Source organism: Theropithecus gelada, chromosome 9 (assembly GCF_003255815.1).
Source record: "Theropithecus gelada isolate Dixy chromosome 9, Tgel_1.0, whole genome shotgun sequence".
Taxonomy (NCBI): domain Eukaryota; kingdom Metazoa; phylum Chordata; class Mammalia; order Primates; family Cercopithecidae; genus Theropithecus; species Theropithecus gelada.
The window spans coordinates 30,641,734-30,667,901 of NC_037677.1; the positions used below are offsets into that span (position 1 = coordinate 30,641,734).

Below are 26,168 nucleotides of genomic sequence, written 5' to 3' on the forward strand. Positions count from 1 at the left end.
TAATTCTCCTTCAATAAAGCCTCCTTATGTAGTTTGAGGACCTAGTTTCATTTTTCATACTAAAACAAAAACCTAGAAATAATATAATATTCTCAGCACAAATGTAAGTACTGTTAAAAACATCTTCCCCTGATATTTTATTTAGATCTATTTTTTTATGGAATGGAGCATACGTATCTCATAAGGAAGAAGAAATCATCCAAAATCTCAAATATTTGGAATAACTGCACATGTTCTCTGTTCAATCATTTGGTCAATCTCTATTCACGAAGTGCTTGTTCTGTTCTAGGGTTCCACAAGTGAATTAGACAGGATAGGAACTATGCCTCAAGGCACTTAGAATTTAGTCTAGAAGATAAATCAATAAACATGTGTGTGTGCGTGTGTGTGTGTGTGTGTGTGTGTGTGTGTGTGTGTGTGTGTAGGGGGTGGCAGTGGCAGTGTGGAGGGATAGTCTATAAGGGAAAATTCCCTGCCCAAGAAAACTCACCTCACAAGAAACTTACGCTCAGAAATCTGAGCATATAAAAAAGAAGAAAAGGAAAAAAGAAAAGGAAGGAACAAAGAAGGCAGAAGGGAGAAGAAGGAAGAAAAAGGAAAGGAGAGAAGGAGGGCAAGTGAAGTAAAGGAAGGAAGGAGGAGAAATGTAGGAGAAGGACAGAGGGGAGAAAAATGGGGAGAAAAGAGGTAAGAGAAGGTTGAGGATAGGGAGAGGTGAAGGAGAGGAAAAATGAGAAGAAGAAGAAAAAGAAAAGTCATGAAATGAGGCTTTCAGGCAGAGGAAAAGAGGTTTGCATAACGCCCAAGAATTAGAGGACCCTGTGTTGCTGAACTCGCAAGTATTTTGTTTTGACCAGAGTATGGGATTCTTGGGGGAACTGTGAAGTAGGACATTGGACTACTGAAAAAGAGCAGTATCATGAGAAGCTAATATCATGATAAAATATTTGAATTCTGTCCTGGAGGCAATAAGACTTACTGATGGATTTATGAGAAGTGGAGACCTGTCCATAGGTGTCTGTTATAAAGTATAATCTGTTGTAAGTAGATTGTTGATTAGAATACATTAAAATTGGAAGAAAAAATGTATCCCACAGGAAAAAAAAAAATGTGGGCTGGAACAAAGTCAGGATTAGATAAATAATAGTAATAAATAAGAGGAGAAAATTTAAGAAATAAGGTAGGACATTCCCTCAATAATATTTTTTAGCCAAATTGATATAAGGGTGAAAAAAAGAGAAGAATATGTAAAAATGACTCTTAGCTTTTTGAGTGAGACAAAATAACTGCTAATGACTAAAACAGGGAATGAATGAGAGGGAACAGATTTTGAAAAACAAAATTGGAATTTACTTCTAAACATGTTGATTTTCAGTTTCTGTAGCAAATACGTTTGCTTATTCCACTCATAAATCTGTTCTCCTTGCTTACCTCTATTCCAGAAGCTAAAAGCTAAATATTCAGTTTTGTTAGCCTGCCTAGCAACTAAAGTTATCCAGATAAAATAGTCAAGCCAATGATGTGGCCAAAAACATTGCCCCTTCTTATTTATGCCTTCTTCCTGCCCAAAATTTGAGATGTATAGGTCTTTAACAATCACCTTATAGCCATAAAGTGACAAGCATAAGGTAATAAAGCAAATACAAAAAAATAAATTCCTTGATCCTCGACTCTAACAGCATTGGGACTGATGAACCTTTGCCATAATTATCTCCTTCATTTCCTTAAGTAATTTAAGTAAACTTGCCTGTTTTCTTGCATCCAAATGCAAGAAGCCCTATACCTACCCTCCATAGGAATAGGATTTTCTGATGACAATGTCCAGAAGATGCTGGATTGCATGTCCGATGCTCCCTCCACCCCTGCCGCAACCACCACCACCAGGATTGCACGAGACTAAAACTACTCATTCTAGTTAGCTGGGACCCTGCCCCAAGTACAATCACCAGCATGATACCAGACCTGTTCCCAAATGCTAGTCCTGTTCTTAAGCCTGAGCTCCAGTGGCTTCACAAATAAAAAAAATATATATCCTGAGAATCTTATTTAAAATTCAGGCTCCACTCACAGTGATTCCCATCTATCACTGGAGTGAAGCCCAGAATCAATCACTCCCCGATGTGATTCTGATGATTAACTAGGTTTAGTCTGTTACAACAGTGCTGGAACTTGGCTAGAGGGTCCCACTTGGCAATGTAATGCTACTTAATTTTACAATCTCTCACATTTCTGCCATTTACAAAGTGCAGCCCCAGTCAAGTGCCAATCTCATCCCATAATGCTTTATGTTTTTCCTCTATTATTAATCTTCGTGCTGCTGTGTTTTCCTCCCAAAAATGTAAATATGCCCTCAATCCTTATTTTACTTGAAAAACAAAAACAGAAACAACTCTCTGTGTCCTCATCTTCAAAGAACATACCAGGTGACCTCATCTGAATCCTGGCTTTCTCCATAAGAAAACCACTTCCTTTGCAGCTTTTTTTCCCAGGAGATGACATCGTTTGCAATGCCCCATAAAAGGCAAAGCCTAAAAATAGGGTTGCAGTTCATCTAAATGCCCAATGTTACTTCAACACAAGTATTTATCTTTGAATGTGTGCAAACATCTTGGTTCAAGATATTCAGCTTTTTGCCCTCTGTCATACATGTAGGTCTACTTTCCATATTCACTGATGACTTCAGTCTTAGATTTCAAAGTCCTCCTCTCCAGTCCCAAAGCTTGTCATGTTATGTAAATTTCATATTCATGTGAAAGGCTCGGGTAATAAATGAACCTTAAAATTTATTGATGCCTCATCTTTAGTAAATTTCATTTCCATACCACCTCAAATACATTCTGGTTATAATAATGTCTAGAACAACTATCTTAGAAATTGTAGATACTCATGATTTTCTATTTGGATCACAATTTTCCTTTGAATATTCATCTTTCTGAAGTCTCATTTGTACTATGATTGCTTTTATACTTTTGCAGTGATTTTATAGTACTTGGCAATTTAATGCTACTTAATTTTTAGCACTTACTTAAATACTTACTTTAAATACTTACTACAAATCTGACATTCGTCTTCTGAATATATATGATGGCCCATCTACTTGGTCTTTGTCCCAGTATATAGATAATGGGTAAATAGGGAAATGGCTTTAGTTCCCAGGGCCAAAGATAGAGAGAAATTTAGATCTAATATGATAGCAGAATCTTATTACAGGCCATCTCAACTCCCAAGCACCACCCAAGCATGTGTGTTTGTAAATTTGTAATACAAATACAGTTTCAATGGCAGCAACCTATTCCTAACTTCCCTACAGTAGGAAAGTCCAGCCAATAGGTGATTTCCTTGCCTTTTTCTCCTTTGAACATGATTAGCCAGACTAGCCAATGAATAACACTAGTACACTAGTCAGGGATCATTTTGTTTGACAGACCCTGACCTCTTCAGAAACTATAAAATTGAGATATATAAAGACATTGCTGAAGGGATCAGGGTCAAGAACCAGGTGTCTCCCTAAAACTAAGCTGGCTTTGCTCTGGACCCAGGAATGCCATGCAAAGTGACAGAAGAGGGAGTATTAGAGAAGATTTTAAATAACAAATCTGTCAGCAGTAGAGGCTGCAATGCCTTCAGTTAACCATATATTCTCTATTGATATATTGTATCCCTTTTGATAAGTCCAATAAATGTTATTTTCTAACAGTAAAAAGGCACTGATGATGATACTTTAATTATTTACTTCTAGGTATGAGGCAGGGGGGTTATAATCTGTTCCCTTAAAGTTCTCTATTTCAATGTATCTACTTTTAAATGTAGCATATAGTGATTTCTCACCTGATAAATGCTGACCACTAAAAATACAAAAGCAAACAGGAACTTTACATGTTCAGTGTTAGAAGCGACTGCCACCAGCTTCCATAAAACCCAGGCTTGGTCCACATGGCAAGAAACATCTATCTGTAAGCTCTTATACTAACAGAAGGGATGTTAAAAACCCAAGCATAGACAGGAATAATGTAAGCAAGACAACTGACTAGAGATGCCTAATGTATTTTCCCTCCACTAAAAAGGACTAAAACAATGAATAAACAAGCACATTTTGACTACAGTAGTTGAGGGAAAGCACCAGAGTGTTGCAGGGGAAAAGCAGTGACCCTCTAGAGCATGGAGACTCGGAATAGATTCCTAGAAAATGGAAGAAAATACCGTATTTTTACTGCCCTGTCTCCCCAGTTGGGAGTAGCTTGAAATCAGAAGTAATTATCCTTGCAAACAAAAGGGGCCGGGCGCAGTGGCTCACATCTGTAATCCCAGCACTTTGGGAGGCCGAGGTGAGCAGATCACGAGGTCAGCAGATCGAGACCATCATGGCTAACGGGTGAAACCCCATCTCTACTAAAAATACAAAAAGTTAGCCAGGCGTGGTGGGGGGCCCCTGTAGTCCCAGCTACTCGGGAGGCTGAGGTAGGAGAATGGCGTGAACCTGGGAGGTAGAGTTTGCTGTGAGCCGAGATTGTGCCACTGTACTCCAGCCTGGGTGACAGAGCAAGACTCTGTCGAAGGAAAGAAGGAAGGAAGGAAGGAAGGAAGGAAGGAAGGAAGGAAGGAAGGAAGGAAGGAAGGAAGGAAGGAAGGAAGGGAGGGAGGGAGGGAGGGAGGGAGAAGCAGGAGGCCCCCAGCATCCCCCATCAAAGATCAGTTGCCATAGTTTTTGATACTATAGAACTCTGTGGTCATCACAGGCCCTAAGCCCAGTCTAAGATCACTGCCAGAAGTTGACATGGTTATGCTACACCAAAGAAGGAGCCCACATTGTGCCTTCTCTTCCCATGATCTACACTGCTGCTATAAAGTGCTATCTTGAGACTGGAGCCATGACTAGAGTGCATCTTTCTCTGGGGTCCAGTAGCCACTGCATCTCCCCATCCATGAGGATCTGATGGCACTACACTGTGCTCACACATGGTAGTGCACCATTCTCCATCCAAGAAGCTATAGCTCTCTACTTATGTGAATAAACTGCCAGCAGGCACTCCAACCTTCCAGTTCAAGTGGATGCAGCACACCATCCCAGCTATTTGAAGCCTATACCTAGTGGTACTGCTGCAACTCCAGTGGCCAAGCTTATGAGATGCCTTGCCCCCCAAATTATAGGCAATCTTGCCAACCAGGGAGGTCATGACTGACCAGAGATACAGCAGTCCCAATGTATCCTTGTATGTGAAACAGTCTGGCACCATGAACATCAGCAAAGAAGCCACATCCAAGCTGTAGTCAACATCAGCAAAGAAGCCACATCCAAAGTGGAGCAGCCCTGACAAACCCTCAGTACACAAAACAGCCCAGCATTTCTGTCCCCGACAGGGAGGTAACACTTGACCCAGTAACCGAGCAGCTCTCACATACACTTGGCATTCAGAACAGCCCAGTATCCCCACCTCCGGTGGGGAGGCTTGTCCAAGGAGCTGCACAAACTCCCACAACCTAAGCCAATGAGACACCTTCAGGTATTACTGATGTTGACTACAGCCGAAGAAATTGCCCAGAGACTACCCTACTGTGTCCACCTGGAACCAAAATCAGTGTACCCTACCTAACCAATACTCTAAAGCATATGTGCAATCAAGGTACCCTACCTAACCAATATTCTAAAACACAGGTGAAAATATTTCCCCCTGAAAGCCATTCTATAAAATTGGAAGGGGCAATTATTCCACCAGTTGCACAGATATCAACATAGGGAAATAAGAAATATAGAAAAGCAAAGAAACATTATACCACCAAAGAAACACAATAACTCTCCAGTACCTGACCCCTACCAAAATGGAAATTTATAAATTGTCCAAAAAGGAATTCAAAATAATAATCTTAAGGTAACTCAGTGAGAAAAAAGAGAATACAGACAATTCAACAAAATTAGAAAAACAATTCATGGGTTCAATAATTAATTCAACAAAGAGGTATCATTTATAAGACAGAAATCTTGTAGCAGAGGATATCAACTAATGAAACAAAAAATACAATTGCGGATGTCAATAACAGCCTAGTAAAACAAGAATTTTCTGAATCCTTGAACTTGAAGACAAGTCTTTTGAAAAAGCTTAGGAAGGAAGAAAAGAAAGAAGAGAGAATGAAAAACAGCAAGCAACGCCTATGTGACCTATGGGAAATCATTAAGCAGACAAAGTTTTGCAGTATACAATTTCCAGAGGGAAAAAAGATGAAGAAAGGCACAGTAATCTTATTAAAATAATAGTTAAAAACCTCCCAACCCTTGGGAGAAATATGAACGTCCATATACATAAAGCCCAAAGTCTCCATTAGATTCAACATAAAGATGTCCTCTTTAAGACATATTATAATCATATTACCAAAAGTCAAAGACAAATAGATAATTCTAAAAGTAGCAAGAGAAGAGTATCAAATCATATCTACAGGAATTCATTAGACTATGAACAGATTTCTCAGCAGAAACCATGCAGGCCAGGAGAGAATGGAATGATATATTCAAAGTTCTAAAAGAAAAAGAAAGTGTTAGTCAAGAACATACTATCTGTAAAGCTATTCTTCGCAAATTAAGGAGAAAAAAGTATTTTACAGACAAGCAAAAGCTGAGGGAATTAATCACCACTATACTGGTCTTACAAAAAATGCTTAAGGGAGTGCTTTAACTGGAAATAAAAGGATATTCCTTATTACTATGAAATCCTGTGAAAATATAAAACTTACTTGTAGAGGTAAATTTATAATTGAATTCAGAATACTTAATTATTGTAATGGTGTTATATAATCTTTCAAATCTCTAGGATGATGAGTAAAAGTCAAAATCATCAATGATAACCACAGCCACAATATGTTGTTAGAGAACATGTAATATAAAAAGATGCAAAATAAGGTAACATCATTACAAATTGTGGGAGGAAAGTAAAATTCTAGAATATTTGCATGCAACCAAGCTTAAGTTGTTATCAGTTTAAAATAGTGTTCTGTAAGATTTTTTTAATGTAAGCCCCATGGTAACCAGAGAGAAAAAATTACAGCAGATAAACAAATGAGAAATAGAAAAGAATCAAAGCTTATTACTACACAAAACCACCAAGCCACAAAGATAAACAAGAGAAGAAAGAAACAAATTTCTACAAAATAACCAGAAAATAATGAATAAAATGAAAAGAGTGGGGCCTTATCTGTCAATAATAATATTAAATGTAAATGGATTAAATTCTCAAAATATGTAGAGTGGATAAGTGGATTAAAAAACAAGACAACATTCTATGCTGCCTACAAGAGACTCACATCACCTGTAAGAATATCCATAGACTGAGAAAGTAAAGGAATGGAAGAAAAATATTGCATGCAAATAGAAATCAAAAGAGACCAGCAGTAGCTATAACTGTATAATATAAAATAGACTTTAATTTGAAAACTGAAAAAAAATCGATAATGATAGTCATAATATAATGACAAAGGGATCTATTTAGAAAAAGGATAAAACACTTGTAAATATACATTCACCCAAAACTCGACCTCCCAATATATAAAGCAAATATTATTAGATGTACAGAAATAGATAGACTGCAATACAATAACAGTAAAGGATTTTAATCCCTTACTTTCAGTAATAGGCGGATCATTCAGACAGAAAATGAACAAAGAAACATTATATTTAAACTTAACTCTAGATCAAATAAACCTAAAATATATTTGCAGAACACTCTACTCAATAATTACAAAATATACATTTTCCCATCAGCACATGGAATTTTTACCAGGATATATCATATGTTAGGCCACAAAACAAGTCTCAACAATTCTGTAAAAATCAAAATCATATTAATTATCTTTCCAGCCACAATGGAATAAAACTAGAATTCAACAACGAAATGAACTTTGGAAGGTATACAAATACATGAAAATTAATCATACCTTTGAAGAACAAAATAAGCCAATGATAAAATTAAAAAGAACAGTTAAATATTCCTTGAGACAAATATAGACACTCTACCAAAACTATGAGATACAGCAAAAGCAATTCTAAGAGAGAAGTTTATCGCAATAAATGCCTACATCAAAATATTAGAAAGCTCTCAAACAACCTAACGTTATACTTCAAGGAATTAGAAAACACAGGAAGAAACCAAACCCAAAATTAGTAGAAGGAAATAAATAATAAAGATCAGAGCAGACTTAAATGAAATAGCGACTAAACAAAACAATACCAAAGACAACAAAGCAAAAAGTTGTTTTTTAAAAAAGATAAACAAAATTGACAAACAATAGCTGGACTAAGGATAAAAAGATAGAAGATTCAAATAAAATGAGAGATGAACAAGGAGATATTATGACTAGTTGCACAGAAATACAAAAGATCATAAAAAGCCATTATGAACAACCATATGCTGGAAAACCTAGAAGAAATACATAAATTTCTAGACACATAAAACCTACTAAAATTGAAGAAATAGAAAATCTGAACAGATTGAATTAGTAATAAAATGTCCCCCACCAAAGAACAACCCAGACCCTGATGGCTTCACTAATCAATTCTAGCAAACATTTAATAAATAACTAATAACCTCTCACTGATAGGTTAGAGCTAAAAGAATTGATCTCACGGAAATAGAGAATAGAATGACAGATACTAGAGGCTGTGAAGGGTGAGTGGGTGGAAAGGGAACGTAAATGGAGGCTGAATATATTCTATGCATGTAACAAACTCACATGTATCCCATAAATATGTAAAATATTTCACTCATTAAATAAATAAATAAATAAATAGTACCTATCATTTAAAAAAATGAGATTACATCAAACTAAAAAGTTTCTGCACAACAAAGAAAACAACTGAGTGAAGAGACAACCTACAGGATCGGAGGCAATGTTTGCAAACTGTGCACTAATATGGGGTCAATACCCAGAATACATAAGAAACTCAAAACAACTCATTTTCAAGAAAACAAATAATCAAATTTGAAAATGGACAGAAAACCTCAATAGATATTTCTCAGAAAAAGACAGAAAAATGACCAATGAATAGAATATGAAAAAAGTTCTCAGCATCATTAATCATCAGGGAAATGCAAATTAAAATCACAATGATATATCATCTCATAGTTCTCAGAATGGCTATTATCAAAAAGTCAAAGTTAACAAATGCTGGTGCAGATGTGGATAAATGGGAATACTATATACTGTCGGTAGAAATGTAAATTAGTACAACCATATAGAACAGTATGGAGGTTCCTCAAAAAGTTGAAAACAGAACTACCAAATGATTCATCAATCTCACTTCTCAGTATTTATCCAAAGAAAATGAAATCAAAGAGATATGATTTCAATCTCTGCCAAAGAGATTTTTGCATTCCCATGTTTATTGCAGAACTATTCACAATAGCCAAGATATGAAATCAACCTAAATGTCCATCAATGGATGAATGGATAAAGAAAATGTGGTAATACACAAGCAATATAATTCTTTTTTATTTAACTATAAAAAGAATAAAAGCCTACCATTTGTGACAATATGGATGAATCTGGAAGACATTAAATGAAATAACCAGACACAGGGAAACAAATACTATATTCTCTTACTCGTTTGCAAAATTTTCAAAAATCTATCTTATAGAAATACAGGGTAGAATAGTGGTTACCAGAGGTTGGGGAAGATAGCATGGACGGTGTGTGTGTAGAAACTGGTCAATGGGTATGAAATTACAGATAGATCAGAGGAATAAATTCTGTTTTTCTATTACACAGTATAGTTAACAATATTATATTATTTCAAAATAACTAGAAGAGAGAATTTCAAATGTTCTTATTACAAAGAAAAAATAAATTTTTGAGATAACAGATAATTACCCTGATTTAATCATCACACAATGTATATATGTATCTAACACCACATCACATAATATCCAATAAATATGTACAATTATGTGTCAATTGAAAATAAAATAAAACTTTTTAAAAACCAAGCACAATATCAAGATCCAATGGTCTTTCTTAAGTAGATGAAGACATCTCTTCTTGTCTTGAAATATTATTTACCACAACAACTGTATCTCTGTACCAAATTGAACTCAGAAGTCTTATCTATAAAATAGCTATCTTTATTCTGTTACAACATGCTACAATATAACAAAATTCTAAAAAGAAAAAAACCCTGAAATATATATGACTCATTCTTTTTGATAATTAGATTAAGCTTGATATTTTATGCTATTTTAATTATAATTTTAATATTGAATTGTTTTGGAATAATATAAATGAAGAATAGAATATTATTCAGTTAATATAATCAAAGGAACAATAGAAATAAAAGTTTATATCTGATATATGTGGTTTATTGATATGTCAAAATAGAAAATAGATTATAACTAATATCCCTATTTTGTATCTTTCAGCAGAATAATCAAACCAATTGTCCAAGAAGACAATTTCAAGTCTATGGAAGCTAGTTTTCTCCCAGTCTCCTAGAAGGAACAGAGTTACCTTGTTAAGATTTAACTTTAGCCACTGTAAACATTGCTACAAGATTTCAAGTCTGAGACTAAATTATCCCATTCAGTTCTTTACAGCATCAGTCAGTGAAAAACAGCTAATCTTCACTCCTAGTATAGATCCAGTCACTGTTATACAATGTACTAGAACAAGGAAAAATAGCCCACATGAAAACATCAGACAAAAATAAACAGGAGATTAAAGTCATTACAATGTTTAAATTGCACTGAAATCTTTATACACAATAAAGGTCAAAATGAGAGAAAAATTTCTTACCATTGGCAGGCAAGCAGCCTGAACTGAAAGATATATCATCAATAGCAGTGACTTCATCCTGTTCATACATTGAAGTCATTTGACCTTGAAAAACAACCTACACAAGAAAAACAAAACAAAACAAAAACATAAAGCAAGGAACATCACTGTCTCACAGTGTTATAAAAGAGAGCCTGCAATAGGAAACATGTCACTCTCTAGAAGCACTTGGGTGACCATGCCAATTCCAGGTGCAAAGAAATCAAAGTAAACACTCTGAAAAACAAAGAAATGTATCTCAAATGTCTGGCATAGGATAGGTAACATGTTAGTGAAATGCAGCAATACTCACCTGGATTTTTCCCTACAACCATCTCCTATGTTCAGTTCCTGTGTGTTCATACTGTTTCACATTTACCAGCTTTTGGATCCATGCTCCATCTTGAGATACAGTTCTTGGCATTTTGCAATTGTGTCCCATCCTTCCCTTTGGTTCTCTAAATCTTATCCACTCTTGCCTTAGATGTCATCCTCATGCTATCCTATTGCACATTTTCTGCCATTATCTAAAGATTGCCCGGAAATGATTGTTCTGTGACTTATTGTTAAAATGACTGAACGTGGCCTGTCACAGTGCCTCACGCCTGTAATCCTGGCACTTTGGGAGGATGAGGCGGGTGAATCACTAGAGGTCAGGAATTCTAGACCAACCTGGCAAACATGGTGAAACCCCGTATCTACTAAAAATACAACAAATTAGCTGAGAGTGGTGGCGGGCGCCTGTAATCCCAGCTTCTCAGGAGGCTAAGACAGGAGAACTGCTGGAACCAGGGAGGCGGACGTTGAATCGCTTGAACCCGGGAGGCAGAGGTTGCAGTGAGTGGAGATCACACCACGCCTGGGTGACAGAGCAAGACTCTGTCTCAAAAAAGAGAGAAAAAAATGACTGAACATGACATTATGATGTGGAGCCCACCCAAGACACCACTAAGAAAAGATACTCTGGTATGATTGATCTGAGAAACTGAAAAAGAAGCCACTCTCCGATTTTCTAATTACCCAAATCGATAGAAAATTGGCATGTTGATGGCAGACATTATCCCATCCTTATTAATGAATATCACTAATGTTGGAGGCTTTGTTCATGGATGTGATAAAAACATGTGCATTATTCAGTCCTGTTTACAACATAAACATTGTATTTCTCAAGAAGTTGGCCCAGATTTTTAGGTTTACAATTGATCTAGATGCAGCAAAACATCACAGATCATTTTTCTATGGTAAATTATTTCATCCCTGTACAATATGCTGTACCAATACATTTCCTTTCAAACCATATGCTATCTACCACTCTATTACAAATCCACTGAGAAACATCCACGACCTATAGAAAAATCTATCAATAACCCTAAGAAAGTCATATTCTCTTTATACAAAAATAAGTGTAACTACTTAGAAAATAGAACCATGCTTCAAAGGACTGGCAAAGATTGTGTAGAGATAGTTTTATACAAAGGTGGTATAACATAGTGATTAAAAGTATGGCTAGAATCTGAATCCAACATATAGCTAGGATCTGAAACCAAGCAGTTTGACTCAAAATATATTTTTTCAAAAAAATATATTTTATATCGTATATGTAGTTATATAATATATATTATATAATTTATATCATATATAATATATGCTATGTTATATGTTATATATAATTATATTATAACATATAATATAGATTAATATATATTATATAGATACAGATATTTTTAATCAAACTACTTGGAGCTATACAATATATAACATAGAGTATTGTATATTAATAGTATATATTAATAAATGTTATATATTAATAAATATATAATAAATTTGTAATATATATGTTATATATCTCCTTGGAGATATCTATATCTCCATATACATATATATACATATTATATATGTGATATAATGTATATATTATGGAATATATATTATATATACATATATGTATAAGATGCATATATGTATTGTATAGATTTTGCATATGTATGTATATATACATACATTAAATTATGTATTATATACAGATTATATATAATATAATATACATATATGTTATATTTTATATGTTATAATATATATTATATATAATATATGTTATATATATTTATATAATATTATACAAGTATTAATTATATTATATAAATTATATAATATGTAATTATATTATTAAAATATATATGTATAATATAATATACATACCCAAATTGGTTATATATAATATACAACTACATATATTATATACATCCAAGTAGTTTGATTCAAAATATCTATTTATAATATAGATAAATTATATACTTATTATATATTATATATATTTTGAATATATATATATGTATTTCAAATAAAACTATTTGGATTCAGTTCCTTGTTATACCACTTAATAGCAACAAGACCTTGGAGAACTTAATTTAACATCTCTGTTCCTCAGTTTTCTTCATTGTACAATTGTAATGATAAAATGATAGCCTACATCATAAGGAAAAATGAGTTGCAAACATGTAAAACAGCACCTGGTATACAGTTTGCATTAAATAATGTTAGCTACTGTTACTGTAACATAGTTATTAAAATATTTAAGCTATTATATGAATTGTGTGTTTGTAAGTAAAAATCTATTCTTTACAAATTAACATTTTATTCTTTCTGAAAGCTTTTTCATAGAGATAGTCCCTAGCAGTTGCTGAGTTAAGGATATGCCGACAGTCACCATATTTTAAAAAAGAAGTAGAAATAAGTGTTAACTATATCACATGTCTCTTGTTTTTTTTTTCTCCACACTCCTCACCAAAAAAACAACATTCATCTTCAGGGTTGATAAATCAGAAACTTACTCTTTCCTGAACTCTCCTCCCCAGTTTCCAAAGTCTGCTGGAGATTTTCACTCAGATGACACAAGTCATTTATAATTCACAACACTTTGTCCTTTCTCCTCGGATTGGAGCTCTCATCTCACTCTCATTTCCTGACAATGGTACCAGAAGACTGGTGCTCTCCAATGCTCAAAACTCCAAACTGACCTTGAGAGTCCCTTTCTCCTCCATTCTCATTTCCAATGAGACAAGCTCCATTAATCCCTATTTTCCTTTCATTCTTATTTCCTCTCCCATCTCCTCCCCCTTGACTACTGAAGTAGCTTTTAAATTACCTTCTTGCCTTAATCCTCTCCTCATTAGAGTTTGTAATAGATATTACATATTTATTTGATTCTGTTAAATTACATGTTAACTTGGTATAACTGATGAAACGTCATTGTGAAAATTCGCTGCCATTTGAGTCCACTAGCCTAGCAGGAAGGAACATTTTTCTTAGGGAAATAATTATTTCTCTAAGTGGAGGGAAATTTACTAATGGGTCTATGTGGCTATAAAACACAAGACCCATCAGGCATAATCAAATAGTCTAGCTAAACAGATTTAAATGAAAAGAGTTGACAAGGATTTGGGTTAGAATCTGGAAAATTAGCTAAAGAAAGTGGAACCCCAGGATGATTAAAAAACAAGAAAAAATAAAGGCAGGACGTAGTGGCTCACGCCTATAATCCCAACACTTTGGGAGGCCAAGGCAGGCTGATCACCTGAGGTCAGGAGTTCTAGACTAGCCTGGCCAACATGGCAAAACCCCATCTCAATTAAAAATACAAAAATTAGCTAGGCGTTGTGGTACACATCTGTAATCCCAGCTACTCAGGAGGCTGAGACAGGAGAATTGCTTGAACCCATGAGGCAGAGATTGCAATCTGAGATGGTGCCACTGCATGCCAACCTGGGTGACAGAGTGAGACTCCATCTCGGAAAAAGAAAATATATATATATGTAGGTTCTATGGAGGGCCCTGGTCAGAGCTGTGTTGCTGTGTGGTAGTTGTATTTTTAGGAAAAGTAGTATCTAACACACATTCTTTGTCTTCTCCAAAACATCAGCAAGATTATTTTGGAGGATAGATAGATTTTTTTTTTAAAGGAGCAAAGCAGCAAAATAAAAGTGGATCATAGGACAGATGATGGAGTTCCAACACCACAGAAGTCAGGGACGGCCTGCACTAATCCGACAGTGAACACGAAACAAATTCCTTTCACCCCAAACATTTTAAGAGAAGATGAATAGAGGTAAGCAGTCAGCACTCAAGCCATTTGATTTAAATGTTAGAGGAAATGGTGATGACATATGGATAATACTATTTGGATGGCATTGATACAGGAGCTAGAAAGACATTATTTAGGCAGATAGTGAAGGTAAAAGAGTCCTTGGCAAGGCTTCCCTTCTACCAAAAAGCAGCCCAATAAATTATTTTTTCCAACAAAGAGCAGCCTGAAAAATCAAGCTGTAAACATAGATAAGCAAGCTGAAAGCTTGCACAGGTGAATGCCGGCAGTTGCATCAATAAAAAAAGGCTACCTGGGGGTCAGGCATAGCCAATATAGAAGCTCCGTCTTCCCTTTTATTATCACATGCACAGTAAAGAAACAGGCAACATGGCACCAGCCACTCAGAGAACCCATCTGCATAATAACAGATTAGGGTGGGAAAGGCCATCTTTTTGTGCCCTATGCAAACAGTACACCTACCCCTAACCAGTTTTTTGTGCCTTATGCAAATAACACACCTAGTCTGACCAGTCTTTAGTGCACCATGTAAATCAGACACTGCTTCCTCAAGCTCATCTATAAAACCCACCGCATTTCGCCATAGACTGGAAACCCATTCAGGATCCCTCTCTCTGCAGGAGAGAGCTCTTCTCTTTCTTTCACCTATTATTACCTCCATTCTTAACCTCACTTCTTGTGTGTTCACATCTTTGATTTCCTTGGCATGAATCTCAGGTATCGCCCTAGACAACGAGACTGCTTCAGCGTGAGTATAAACATTAGAAACATTTATGGTTATATGTATTATGTAAGAGTTTTCTTAATTAGTCGTATGCATTCATTTCCCAAGCAAACATTTGAGACACAAAATGATGAGAGTAATTATTTCCTCATCATGTGTTATCATAAATATTATTGAATTAAAAGGGAAAATACCTCAGATGATGATTTTGAAGAGTGACGGTAAAATTTTAAAAGTTAAGGTTAAAATTTACATTTTTTAAAATGCAAAGCTCATCTTTTGTCTTTATTAATAAATTCTATTCTTTCTAAATAGGAGGCTGCTGAGAATTCTCCAGCATTTCTCAATGAAATAGCAAAGAAATGAAAAGTAAATAATAGCGTGTAAAAAAGGCTTCAGTATCTTTTTATACTTAAGGCACTGATTGTTCATTTAGTTTAACAATCTAGACGTTCAACGTGAAAATTATAGTCAGTGATATACTTAGTAGTAAGGGATAGTATTCATTCCTTCTTACTCATAAAACTGTTACATGAGCTTCTTTCAAGAACAACAACAACAAACAGGAGTGAAAGTGTTATCGAAAGGAAGTCCCGACCCAGACCCCAAGAGAGGGTCTTGGAGCTCACACAAGAAAGAATTGAGAGAATGTCCATAGAGTAAAGTGAAAGCAAATTTATTAAGAAAGTAGAAGAATAAAAGAATGGCCACTCAATAGACAGAGCAGGGCGTTCCCGAAAGTAAGAGGAGGAACGCGTCCATCCTAGGTACAATACTTGTTTATATACAGGATAAAAAAAGATCATGGGGAGATGTGCTCTGCTATAATCTTTTGCGATAAAGGATTAATTTTCTTAATTACTATATTTTGCAAGAATCAACATTATTATCTTTAAAGCAAAATTAGGAATGATTTTGTTCTCAAGGTGTCGGGATACCAGGATACTCCCAAGTCCAGATCTGTTTAGTAAATGTTATCAATCTGTTCCCTTAACAGTAAACATCTAGAGGCTAGGAATACCTAGCTTTCTGGGGATGCAATCCAGCAAGCTCATTTTCCTAGCCCTAACTCAAGATGGAGTCACTCTGGTACTAATGCCTCTGACAAAAGAAGGTTTCACCTGAATTAGGGGCTACATTTCTACTGCATGTTAAGTTTGTTTTATTATTTGTCTCCGTGAACATTTCAGGACAACAGTAAAATTAATCGCTTATGTCTGCAATTTTTAAAAAATGTGATTGCAATTAATCAGCAGCATGCAATGCCTAAAATTGTTGTTTTACCCAGCACAGCAGACAAAAGAATATATAATAAGTCACACACAACAGATCTGACCAAACTAGAGGTTGGGCTTTTTTTCCCCTATGTATTCTAAATCCCTGTAATGCTTAACATAATAAAAAAAAGTTATTATGGCTCAGTAACTCAGTAATTGAGATCTGAAATCAAACTACCTTAGAGTCTAAGCCGGTATGGGATTTAGTAGGTTATTTAACTCTCTAAAGCTTGTAATTCTTGGAGTAAATCATCATTCTACCTTAGAAGATTTTTGTGCAGGGTCAATAAAATTATGTATCCAAAGAAGTAAACACAGTGCCTTACATATAGTAAGTGCTAAAGGAATTTTAGTTGTTATTATTCCTTAAATATCTTCAGAAACTCTCTGAAATGCTTTTGTCTTTGCTAAGTAGATAAACAGCAATCCTTGTGTGTGTATGCAGCAGCATTCCCTCAGAAATTAACCTGCTTCAATTTCATTAAAGGAGAGACCTAGTCATTCACAGATGGAGGTGATAAACCCCCCGGTGAGCATCAGCTGCAGAGGTTTTGTCCTAAGCCCATGCTAAGCTGGGATCCAGCTGGGACCGAAATCTCCTATTTGGACATTTTTAAAGGAAGGATGCATGGCTTTTAAACTATTAGAAGTCAGCATGGAAAGGAAATGGCAGAAAATGAAATAATTCTCAGAGGCTTATAAGTTGTCGAGGCAGCAGATACTGTCTGGAGACTGATTTCAGAATTCCCTCGAATAAGCCCCTCACAGAATCTTTTCAGGAGTGAGATACTAGATGGTGCCAGGCCGTATTACAAGTACAGCACTTCTCTGTGGCCCACCAAACAAAAGCAAATGAACATCTGCTCACTTGCTGACAGGACAGAACTAAAGCATACCTGCAATCCGAAAAGGCTGGTGTAGCCGAGGGATCCCGAGAGAGCCATACGGTCTCCTAATTTTTGCAAAGCCTTTAAGGTAAATGCACTGTGTTCACATCAGCAATAACGTATTTTGGGATATAAAATTAATATATTGCACATGCATCTGCTTTAGTTGAAGCCACTGGTACATTTAAAGCACTCAAGTGAATAACCTTGCTGCCTCAGCTACAGCCGAATCACCCTGGATATTACATATTCTGGAGTTTTACCTTTTTTTTTTGATTGATCTACTGCACATATTTAATCATCAGAACTCAGGATGTATCACTCGAGAATAGGAAGCTGAGCAAAACAAGGACGTTATTTTGAAAGGTTTGACCTACAAGATACAGCAAGTTCCAGTTCTACTCAACACTCTGATCTCTTATGCTTCTAATAGAGATCTGGACCGAAAGACATAGACAGGTCTAAGAAGGCACAAAGGTTGGCAAAGGTAGTTTAAGACTCCCATACCATCAGCTCTGTTTCAAAGTAAAAAAGATGTGTAAATAATGATGGAGTCGACCTGTAGATAAGATTCTCATCTCACTTGTTAAGTGTCTACAAGAACAGAGAGAGATGGAACTTCAGCAAGATCAATCTTCAGAGTCTACTAGATGTGACTCAATCCCCATAAACACAATCTTGGCCCTGTTTTGTTGCTTTTGTTGTCGTTGTTGAGACAACAAGCAGACACAGGGAATTAAGAAGAGAAGGGTAAGAAATAAAACAACTTCTCCAGCGGTTAATAACACTTGAGCATCCACAGCAAATTAAATATATTATTGGTGCTCAGGGGGTACTCATTCTGCATACCACAACCCTGAAAGCCACAGATGTCTTCAGGGCCCAGGCACACATAGCATCCCCTGCCCACACCTATCAATCACCTTCCCTTAACATGCTGTAGGGAACCTTCCCCTCACTGTACCTACCACATCCAAGAGCCCCAAATTAATCTTTCTTAAGTGAACGAATGAATTGTTGATAGAAAGACTTAAGTGCCTGATGACTTAAGATGCCTTTCCAACCACCCACACCCCCAACACTGATATTTGACTTCAATAGAGTACAGTCTCAGTCTCTGGTTAGCGTTTCCAGTGGGAGTTTCTCTGAAGTCCTGCCATATAGGTGTCATTCAATCACCTGTTAAGGGATTTTTTGTAGCCTTCTTTTGATCCCCATTAAGTTTATCAAAACCTGAAAATTCCAAATTAAGTGATTTATGATCAATCAATTAAGAAACTATGCCATTCTTATATCTTATAATTCAACTTTTACAGTGAAGATCCTGTTCATTTAGCCATTCTTTTTCTCTTAGCCTCTCAAAAGAATCAAAGGTAAAATTCAATCCAATTTAATCCCTATATTTAAGCAAGTGCTAAATCCACCATATAACAAATGATTTGATTTATATCAAATTTATAACATTGATTATTATATCATTCTAATAACAGATGATAAAAAAAAAACGACTTGGGTTAAATTGACTCACAGAGAAGGATTAGAAAGTTTTAAGGAATAAAATGCTTTAAAATCTCATGTTTAACAGGAAAATTTTGTTTGATTGTCCCAAATGTTAAAATAGGCAATACTTCTTCAAGAACTGGTAATAATCATTAGATTATCATTTCGACCATGCATAAGTTTTATTAGGCTGCATAAATAAGTTGTGTTTTATAGGCTTGCATTGACTTTAATTCTCTAAACTACTTTAGAAAATAAAGGCTGTGTTATCTATGAAATGAATGACAATTATTCTACTTCAACAGCATTTGGAATAAGTATTTAAACATTCTCCTTCCTCATTACCCAGCATTCCCTTCTCTCAAAAGCATGAAAAAAGTCTGGAAGGAAAAAGTAATGAAAAGAAAGAAGAAGTTGGAGCAGTAAGAAAAGTAGAGAGGAATGGAAAGAGTTCAAGAAATTAGGAGGAAATTAAAAGGTTGTATTTTACTGATATATCAGTAAGTCTTAAAATATATCACCTTTAGTTTTCATACATAAAATTCAAAACCTTATTGTAAAAGTGTCTTTCAGGGTGGCTAGCCATCCCAAATTGCCTGAGATGTCCACTTTCAGCACTTGAAAGTCTTGGGAAATCCCTCAGTCGCTGGCAAACTGGGACAGTTGCCTTACTTTTAGTTCACCTGGTGTTAAAGATCTGTTTCTTATTTTTTCTTTAAGGCCATAGTTAGAAAATAGAACACACATACCTGAAATCTCTGTGAACTCTGGATTTTGATGACATTTCTCTCCCACTGATTTGGAAGTGCAGCTGTGTTTTGCCATAAATGCTGAATAGGACCTCCACATGCAGTTTGAAGCCCAACCATTAATTTGCCACTCACTTGGCTGGAGAAGTAATAAAATGTAATCTGTGAAAGACAATTGGTACCCAAACAGTTACGATAAAGAAGTCCCCAAATGTGACAACATATTTAAAATGCTGTGTGCTTTCAAATACCTGGCAGTCATGTTGATCATTTGTCGGAAGGAAAACTCTGCTTCTTAAACGTGAGGAAATAGAATCCACTCTGGACACCAGTAAAAGGAAGTGAGCTATCAGAAAGAAGAGACAGAGTACAAAAAAAAAAAAAAAATAGAGAGAATGAATAAGACCTACTATTTGATAGCATAACGGAGTGACTGTAGTCAATAATAATTTCATTGTACATTTAAAAATAACTAAAAGAGTGTGATTGAATTGTTTGTAACATAAAAGATCAATGCTTAGGGGATGGGTACCCCATTCTCCATGATGTGATTATTATGCATTGCATACCTGTATCAAAACAACTCATGTACCCCATAAATATACACATCTACTATGTACCTACAAAACTTAAAAAAAAAAAAAAAGAAAGAAACAACAGACAATGTGTTAGATTCAGAGTGATCACTGGCGAATTTAAGACACCAAGTGATAATTCAGGCCCACATCCTCACTAGATTAATAAATTTTTTTGTTTAAAGAACAAATAATTTAACCACATCATTTACTTTTGCAAACCATCTGATATTTTTACTTCTTTCTGTTGCCCAGTGATACAGCTGATTGCAATTATACTCCCTATAATATGATCATGGGCTATAGTTCACAACCCAATTTATCACATTTAACATAGAAAGGTACATCTCTGCAAAGATGCTATCTACATTATACTATCAGGACTGCCTACCAAAATAAGCAATTCAATGAAGACTTGTGACAGAGCAGGAGCACCATTATCTTGGACAAACACCACTATTTTAAGCTCCAGCTCCCTTTCTAACCTCATGCATTTCAAATAAATCACTTCTAACAATAAGCAGCTAGAAAGAGCAGACAGTACAATACAGATAAGACAGCTGCATGGTGTAAAGACCAAACTTCACATTCAAACAATGGGCCCAAGTAAAACAGTGGGCCCTAATAAGCACATTCCTTTCTCTTTAGGTTCACTAAGATAGGGAAGCTAAAAGCAGACTTGGGGGGTATGCCTGCAGTTGCAGAAAGATGTATGGGAACAGACACAAAACTCTCCCTCCCAGATAAGCAAGACAAAGAGACACAGAAACATTCTGAGCCTGTGATAAGCTCTCCAGTCCTAAAATACTCTTAGCGTGTAAGAGAGAGGGCTCTTGACCTAACTCGGCCAGAGACCCCTCTCAGGTTTATTCTGTAAAATAAGCCTGTTTCTGACTGATGAGTCACTTTTCATGTTTCTTTCGTCCTTCTTCAACTCTTACAGCTTTAGAAGAGATCATTGCTCACTGTGCTTTTGTTCAGAAAAAGTTGGATCAGATAGTCCCAGCTTTTCCTAGGATTATGGAAAACAACTCTGAGCCCTGATGCTTTCCTATGCACTGCAGCAGGGATAATACCTGTGGACTCTTATGGTTTAGAAGTCTGTAAAATAAATGTTGAGCATTCCCTGGGCTCTCATAGATTTCCTGTAATGCTTTATGCAAGTTCTAGCATATAATCTGAAAACCATTGTTTTCTGCTGCTTTATTTCATGTGCTTCTCTTTGTCAAAAGGAATGAGAAATATGATGATGATGACTATGACGACATAGCTACCTCAGTTATTCAGTGGTATTTTAAAGTCAGATTGGAAATCAAATCTAACTGTCACATCATTAAAAGAATCAATAGTAAAATTATGAGACCTAAGGAAGAAACCTCTCTTCCCTACTCCTATTCCAAAATTGCATCCTAATTAAGCAGCAGTGACATTAACGATTGCTTATGAATATAGTCAGAGACATAACTGAAATAACTGTAATAACACACAATTATTCTAAGAATATACTTAGTGGAATTGTCATGTAAACACAATTTAGATGAAGAGCGGGTATCATGGTGATGCAAGTGGACTATCATTAGTTGGTTCTTGCAGCAAGTAAACAAATGTTAAGCAAGTGAATAATCAAATAAATATAATAAGTCATATGCATATATTATTGTAGGTTTAAATAATATCAGCAATACAAATGGTAATAGCATTCAGTCAGCTCTAAATTGTTCTTTATAAATATTCAACTACTAAAAAGAATCCCTGAGAAACTCAGAAAAATTATTTTTATTCATCAACGATATTACCTAAATTATTCATATTTTTAAAAGCTTGACATTAAAAATCAGATTTAACATATTGTTATTAAATAATAAAAGCAGCATTTTTCAGTGATATTTTTCAACTCACACATTAATAAATTATTTAAATATTTAAACAGTGTTTCATAAATAAAAACTTTGTCATTTGGTATGTGTTATGGCACTATAAATTATTCTGTATTGTATCAAATATTCAATAAAGGTCAATCTTCAGGTTATAGTAGAAAGTAAAGGTTTAAATTCAGAAACAGCTTTATATCTTTTGACCTTTGTTCTAGTAATAAACTTTTTTCTTTGTATGGGGAAAAAATTGTTCAAAATGCACCCAGTGGCAATATCTGTTTTCTATGTTTAATTTTAACTTAGTGACAATCGCAATTTTTTTTTAGTGTGCACTTCATTTACCTTGCTCCTTTAGTATGAGTATAGAATTTCTTGAATTCACAGATGGAGATGTTCCCTAAAGAAAAATGTCACTTTATAGAAAGTTCCCTGGCTTTCCAGAGAACATTTTTTATCATGGCTGTTTATGAGTTTAAGAGAAAAAGGCAAATCTTTGACAGCATAACTTTTCTCCACATGACCATTTCCTCATTTGATACTCCCATCTACTACAGCTCTAATTAGCCAGAAAAGACTGCACAAACCTCTTGAATGACAAAGTTTATATTGAATATTTTCTCTATAAACGTCTTGTACTTCCTTTAGCAGCCTAATAATACAGATATCACATGCAAACACATAATCACCATTATCATCATATATCTCCATTAATCTCTACACCATCCTCATTATAGCTTGTTTACATGATACTTAAATTCCCATGTTGTGCCTGCATTTATAAAAGTCAAGGCATAATGTCTTTGAATCACATGTGTAACATAATCTTGTGACAAAGGGTTAATTATTAAAATGACGAAATAACATAAATAGCCTAATTTCATTTATAGTCTTAAATGTTTATGTTAGAAGACTTTTAAAAATACTTTTTCTCAGTTACTGGTTAAGTATTGGAATGAAATCCCAAGTTTGATGACAAAAAAAGGAGGTATATAAAATATGAAAGCAACAAAAACCATGAATCAAGGTTTGAGAGCTAAATCCAATAACTTTGGCAGTGAATTCCATCAACCTTGATCTTCAGGAAAGATAAGATAGAACTTTCGGTTTCACTTTCCTCAACCATTGATGGGCAGCCTTGTACTTCCTCCATTTCCCATATTCTGAGAGATTAATGGACCTGAATGTGAGCAGGAGAGACATAAATCCTGTTGCATGCTACAGAGTAACCAATTGGTTCAAAGGAACTCAAAAAAGGGGAATTTTAAAAGTGAGATAATATCAGTTCTCAAGAACGTTAAAAAAAAAATCAGGCTGTAGGAATGGATCATCATAACAAGATCCAAGGCTTGCAGCAAATGTTAAAATGTCAAAACTTATAGAAATATGAAAATGCACTAATTTCTGACAAAAAGCATAGTTTAATTCAGATAATAGAGAGCAAATAGTAGTATTAGATACAAACCTCTTCAAGTTGATAATTTGCCTATTTATTAAATTCTGTTTCCTTTGAATCATAAGTTTTGACTCATACCAATTTATCAAGCTAGCAAGCTCAACAGAACCAGGTAATATTTGCTAAAATGGTATCACTTAAAGAATACCCTCAAATAGTAATCCCTTCTCATTACTAGCAAGTTGTACATGGATGCTGCCATATCCATTTATGTCTGACTTCAGTGACAAAGGGCTATGTGAGTCACTTTAGGAGATCATAAAATATATAGTAAACCACAAGAGTACTGTCAATGAAAATGCCAGAATAGAGACCACTGAAACTTTTGCCCCCACAAAATCAATTTTAAAACTGGCAAAAAAGTCAGAATCAACTTGTCTGGAACTCTGGAAATCAGCCAAGCTTTCTGGGAATTTGGAGGGCTTTTATTCAACAAATGGCTAAATCTCAGTATTAAAAAATGGTGAGTTTTATGGGCTTTAACTTGCCCTAGTCTCATTGCCCACTCTCTAGTTTCACATTTAACTTTGAAAAATAGCAGCTTGCATTCCTGTGCAGCCTGGCAGCCACAAGAATGAGTAAAATGGTGCTAGACCTTTTTCAAAGCCTCATTCTCAAATAATTGTCATTAGTTGATCTGTCTTTTGGTTCCCTGAAAGACCACAATTAAAACGCCATCTGAAATTGACCATAATAATAGCTTGCTCAGTATAAAATGCTTTTTCTACATAAGGGGTTTGTTGAAAACAATTACCAGCAAGTGTTATAACTTCATAGTCACCTGAGGCAGTGTGTAACAGTTGGTGAAAATAACAAACTAATAGAATGAGACATTGATAGAGAATTTTAAAAGTTCCAACATATCCCTGCAAATCTAGCCAGACATGTGCATGTGTAGGGCTGTACACATGCTCTGGAAATACCTGAAAAGACCCTAAGCCCTAACATCTGGCTGATATTGAGGCTCTATGAAACCAGGAAATGGAAACTAAGGCAGAGTTATCAGCTGCCTGGATGAGTATGGAAAGTGCACCCTAACATACACACAGAGTCCCTCAGCAAAACATAAGAGATTTATTGATCCCAGGCTGCTTTGGTCTGAATGTTTGTGCCCCTGCACACACACACATTCATATGTGGAAGCATAATCTTTGGAGATGAGACTTTTGGGATGTGAGTAGATCCTGAAGGTAGAGTCCTCAAGGATGGATTTAATTCATTTATACAAGAAGGACTAGAGAGTTGCCTTGCCCCTTCCACCATGTGAGAACTCAGCAGGATAGTACTGTCCTATGAACCAGGAAGTGGTCCCTCATCAGACACTTCAATCTGCCAGTGCCTTGATCTTGGACTTCCAAGCCTATAGAACTGTGAGAAATAAATTTCCATTGTTTATAATCTACACAGTTTACGGCATTTTGTTCTAGCAGCCAAAATGGACTAAAACAGTGACATCTAAGAGACTCTCAGTAAAGTCACTAAATTAACAACAAAACAACCATAACTACAACAAACTGTAACAGAAGCAAATGTGTGGGAGTTTTTGGGAGACTGAGCATCTGATTTCCAGAGGTCCAAGAGTATATTGTTTTAAATGTCTAGGATTTTTTTTTAAGTGAGAAATGCAAAGAAACAAGAAGATATCTCCCACGTAGAGAGAAAAAAAGAAAAGCAATCAATATACAATGTCTCTGAGAAAGGCCAGATTTTTTAGACAAAGACTTTAAATCAGTTATGTCAAATATTTTCAAAGAGCTAAGGAAACTATATATAAAGAACTACAGAAATCATAAGAATAATGTGTCATAAAAAAGAGAATATTAATAAAATAGAGATATTATATAATCAATTATTATAATCATTATATAACTGATAAAAATCAATAATAATAACAGGTTATGGGCACAATATGTAATGATATAATTTGTGGCAATAACAGCATAAAGAAGAAGTGAGCAGAAGTATATAAGATCAAAATTTTTGTATATTATTAAAATTACACTGGCATTAATCCAACCTAAGTTTTCATAGATTAAAATGTCAAATGTAATCCCTAAGGCAACAACTAATAAAATAATTTAAAAATATATAGTAGAAAAAGGAAAGGATATTAATATAATACACTAGAAAATATCTATTTAACAAAATAAGGTAGTAATGGAGGAACAGAGTAATAAGAAAAAAACATAAGTCATACAGAAAACAAGTAGGAAAATGGCAACAAACAACCTATCACTGT

General features: G+C 35.1%; 1 protein-coding gene across 1 annotated transcript in view; it reads right to left on the reverse strand.

Moving 5' to 3' along the window:
- MALRD1 (MAM and LDL receptor class A domain containing 1) overlaps positions 1–26,168 on the reverse strand; it is a 670,416-nt gene that overhangs the window by 606,121 nt on the left and 38,127 nt on the right. The window contains exons 3-5 of the mRNA XM_025396215.1: positions 20,279–20,373; positions 20,028–20,189; positions 10,771–10,867 (exon numbers count right to left, since the gene is read on the reverse strand). Of these exons, the coding sequence (XP_025252000.1) occupies positions 10,771–10,867; positions 20,028–20,189; positions 20,279–20,373 (354 nt within the window). The remainder of the gene's footprint in view (positions 1–10,770; positions 10,868–20,027; positions 20,190–20,278; positions 20,374–26,168) is intronic.